We start from the raw sequence: 4,617 nt of genomic DNA, 5'->3' as shown, positions 1-4,617 counted from the left end.
GTCGATAATCTGGTAGTATGTGGTCAGTATCCTGTTGGGAGTGCGTGATCAGTGATTTGTTGGTAGTATGTTGTTGATCTGTTGGAGATCTGTGGTTGGTAATTTGTTAGTAGTATGTGGTTGGTGATCTGTTGATAATGCGTGGTCAGTGATCTGTTGGGGATGCATGGTCGTGATCTGATCGGGATGCGTGGTTGGTGATCTGTTGGTGGTATGTGGTCGGTGATTGCTTGGTAGTATGTGATTGATGGTCTGTTGGGAATGTGTGGTCAGTGATCTGTTGGGGATGCGTGGTCAGTGATCTGTTGGTAGTATGTTGTCGGTAATCTGTTGGTGATGCATGGTCAGTAACATGTTGAGAATGTGTGGTTGGTGGTTTGTTGGTAGTATGTTGTTGGTGATCTGTTGGAGATCTGTGGTCAGTAATTTGTTAGTAGTATGTGGTCGGTGATCTGTTGGGGATGCATGGTCATGATCTGCTCGGGATGCGTGGTTGGTGATCTGTTGCTGGTATGTGGTTGTTGATCTGTTGATATTATGTGGTCGGTGATTGCTTGGTAGTATGTGGTTGATGGTCTGTTGGGAATGTGTGGTCAGTGATCTGTTGGGGATGCGTGGTCGGTGATCTGTTGGTAGTATGTTGTTGGTGATCTGTTGGGGATGTATGGTCATGATCTGTTGGTGATGCATGGTCAGTAATCTGTTGGCAATGCGTGGTTGGTGATTTGTTGGTAGTATGTTGTTGGTGATATGTTGGAGATCTGTGATTGGTAATTTGTTAGTAGTATGTGGTTGGTGATCTGTTGGGGATGCATGGTTGTGATCTGCTCTGGATACGTGGTTGTGATCTGCTCTGGATGCGTGGTTGGTGATCTGTTGGTAGTATGTGGTTGGTGATCTGTTCATATTATGTGGTCGGTGATTGCTTGGTAGTATGTGGTTGATGGTCTGTTGGGAATGTGTGGTCAGTGATCTGTTGGGGATGCATGGTCAGTGATCTGTTGGAAATGTGTAGTCAGTGATCTGTTGGGGATGCATTGTCGGTGATCTGTGGGAATGTGTGGTCAGTAATCTGTTGGGGATAAGTGGTCGGTGATCTGTTGGGGACGCGTGATTGATGATTTGTTGGAAGTATGTGGTCCGTGATCTGTTTAGGATGTGAGGTCGGTGATCTATTGGGAATGCATGGTCGTGATCTGCTCAGGATGCGTGGTTGGTGATATGTTGGTGGTATGTGGTCGGTGATCTGTTGATTTTTATGTGGTCGGTGATTGCTTGTTAGTATGTGGCTGATGGTCTGTTGGGGATGCATGGTCAGTGATCTATTGGGGATGCGTAGTTGGTGATCTGTTGGAAATGTGTGGTCAGTGATCTGTTGGGGATGCCTGATTAGTGATCTGTTGGGGATGCATTGTCAGTAATCTGTGGGCATGTGTGGTCAGTATTCTGTTTGGGATACGTAGTCGGTGATCTGTTGGGGATGCATGGTTGGTGATTTGTTAGTAGTATGTGGTTGGTGCTCTGTTGGGGATGAGTGGTCAGTGATCTGTTGGGGATAAGTAGGTATAAATCTGTTGGTAGTATGTGGTCATGATCTGTTGAGGGATGTGTGGTTGGTTATCTGTTTGTAGTTTGTGGTAGTTTATCTTTTGGGGATGCGTGGTTGGTGAACTGTTGTTGATGCATGGTTGTTGATCTGTTGGTAGTATGAGGTCAGTGATCTGTTGGGGATGTGTGGTCGGTGATCTGTCGGGAATGCGTGTTTGGTGATCTGTTGTTAGTATGAGGTCAGTGATCTGTTAGAAATGTGTGGTCGGTGAGCTGTTGTTGATGCGTGGTTGGTTATCTGTTAGCGATGTGTGGTCAGTGAGCTTTTGGGGAGTGGTCGGTGATTTGTTGGGGATGAGTGGTTGGTGATCTGTTGGTAGTATGTGGTCGGTGATATGGTGTGGATGCATTGTGGGTACTTTGTTGGGGATAAATGGTTGGTGATCTGTTGGGGATGCATGGTTGGTGATCTGTTGGTAGTATGTGGTCGGTGAACTGTTGGGGATGCATGGTTTGTGATCTGTTGATAGTATGTGGTCAATGATCTGCTGGGGATGCCTGTTTGGTGATCTGTTGTTAGTATGAGGTCAGTGATCTGTTGGGGATGTGTGGTCGGTGATCTGTTGGGAATGCGTGGTCGGTGATCTCTTGGTAGTATGTGGTCAGTGATCTGTTGAGAATCTGTGGTCGGTGAGCTGTTGTTGATGCGTGGTTGGTTATCTGTTAGGGATGCGTGGTCAGTGGGCTTTTGGGGATGCGTGGTCGGTGATTTGTTGGGGATGTGTGGTTGGTGATCTGTTGGTAGTATGTGGTTAGTGATCTGTTGGGGATGTATGGTTGGTGATCTGCTTGGGATGTGAGGTGGGTGACTTGTTGGGGATGTGTGGTCGGTGATCTGTTGGGAATGCGTGATTGGGGATCTGTTGTTGATGCGTGGTGGGTGAGATGTTGGGGATGCGTGGTTGGTGATGTGTTGGGGATGCATGGTTGGTGATCTGTTGTCGGTGAACTGTTGGGGATGCATGGTTTGTGATCTGTTGATAGTATGTGGTCAATGATCTGCTGGGGATGCCTGTTTGGTGATCTGTTGTTAGTATGAGGTCAGTGATCTGTTGGGGATGTGTGGTCGGTGATCTGTTGGGAATGCGTGTTTGGTGATCTCTTGGTAGTATGTGGTCAGTGATCTGTTGAGAATCTGTGGTCGGTGAGCTGTTGTTGATGCGTGGTTGGTTATCTGTTAGGGATGCGTGGTCAGTGGGCTTTTGGGGATGCGTGGTCGGTGATTTGTTGGGGATGTGTGGTTGGTGATCTGTTGGTAGTATGTGGTTAGTGATCTGTTGGGGATGTATGGTTGGTGATCTGCTTGGGATGTGAGGTGGGTGACTTGTTGGGGATGTGTGGTCGGTGATCTGTTGGGAATGCGTGATTGGGGATCTGTTGTTGATGCGTGGTGGGTGAGATGTTGGGGATGCGTGGTTGGTGATGTGTTGGGGATGCATGGTTGGTGATCTGTTGATAGTATGTGGTCGGTGATCTGTTGGGGATGCATTGTTTGTGATCTGTTGGTGGTATGTGCTCAGTGATCTGCTGGGGATGCGTGGTTGGTGATCTGTTGGTAGTATGAGGTCAGTGATCTGTTGGGAATCTGTGGTCAGTTGTTGATGCGTGGTTGGTGATCTGTAGGTAGTATGTGGTCAGTGATCTGTTAGGGATGCGTGGTTTGTGTTTGAACTTTGAGTTTTCTAGATTTAGTGGCTATTGAACCCGATTATCATACATCAGATGGATCATCCCAATCAAGCTGAAATCGCTACATTGTAGTAATTTTAGGATTGCAGCAGGAACACATATCAGGCACTTTCAGGTTTGGGGTCTATGCTGTGCACCAATCAGGTTTCAGCTTTCATTTTTTCACTGCAGTTTGGCGAATATGGCTGAGAATCTGAATGGTTGATGGAGTCAGTCCCTCTTCCCTCAGGTGTATGTTATTTTCTGTTGGTTGTTAGATGTGAGTGGGGCCCATGGCTCTGAGCGTACAGCGCCCCCTGGTGGATGACATGATATTGCTCTGGTTCCATGTAATGGGAGTACTTCTGTTTAGGAATGACAATAATCCCTCCACCCATTAGCAGAGCATCTCACCTTGTCTCCCCCGCAGGGGATCACCTCTCTCCTCACAGACACGCAGCCTCCTCAATGCATCACTCAGTGCAGCGCGCAGGACCTGCATCTCGTCCTCCTGGAGTTGCAGCCTTTGTTCCAGGTTGGATATGCGGTCATCGGTGTCCATGGCGCTGGGGCCGGACAGGCCATCATCTAGGGTGCAATCTGGAGATTAGAGAGCTCATGGGCCTGGTGAAGGGTTAACCAGCATAGCATTGTCCCCCCTCCCCCATCACCCAGATGGTACTCGGCTGTGCCACCCTGGCCCTCTCCCTATTGTCCCCCATCCCCTCCCATATCCTATACTCACCATTGCAGTACTGCAGCAGGGAGCTGGTGTCATAGACAGAGCTGCCTCCGGCCCCGGACTCGGACATTCTGCCCGTTCTCTGTGACACAATTATTATGTTGGATGTCTTCCCCTGCCTGGCTTCTTCTCTGCCTTTCTTCTCACATCCCTCCTTCTCTGGTCGCCATGGTAACTGCTTCCTGCAGCATCCCCTGGTACCCACCCGCCCATTCCTTCACAGGAGACTCCGCCCCCTCTATATATATTATATATACCTCACATGATTGGCTACTGCCTCTTCTCTGAAATCTGACAGCTGTCAATTATCACTAATCACAGCCAATCAGATTGCTCTATGTGTCCCCTATTGTCCTAAGGTGTCACCAGGACAGGAAGTAAAAGAAAATCTACCCAAGACAGCTATAAAAGCTATGCCAGTCTGAACAAGGATCTTTATGGCAGGATCACCAATGATCACTTACTTAAATCTGCTGATGTCACAAAAAATCATTAAAGTTTACATCTTCCATAAGAATTTATTTTTATTTCAGTCAGAAGGAATCACAAAAACAATAAAAAAGAGAATCTAATACAATCTGCTTATTCTATATTGCAGA

The 4,617-nt window shown here is 47.5% G+C and overlaps 1 protein-coding gene across 1 annotated transcript in view; it reads right to left on the bottom strand.

Moving 5' to 3' along the window:
• The window catches only part of EML2 (EMAP like 2), a gene marked incomplete in the record, with an annotated part of 18,276 nt that extends 14,030 nt beyond the window's left edge, over positions 1 to 4,246 (bottom strand). Inside the window, 3 exon segments of the mRNA XM_072430621.1 lie at positions 3,691 to 3,864; positions 4,022 to 4,180; positions 4,183 to 4,246. Of these exon segments, the coding sequence (XP_072286722.1) occupies positions 3,691 to 3,864; positions 4,022 to 4,180; positions 4,183 to 4,231 (382 nt within the window).
• Positions 4,247 to 4,617: the final 371 nt, after the last annotated feature.

This window comes from Pyxicephalus adspersus, chromosome Z (assembly GCF_032062135.1).
Source record: "Pyxicephalus adspersus chromosome Z, UCB_Pads_2.0, whole genome shotgun sequence".
In the NCBI taxonomy this organism is placed as follows: Eukaryota; Metazoa; Chordata; class Amphibia; order Anura; family Pyxicephalidae; genus Pyxicephalus; species Pyxicephalus adspersus.
This window is presented reverse-complemented; position numbering and strand designations above follow the sequence as displayed.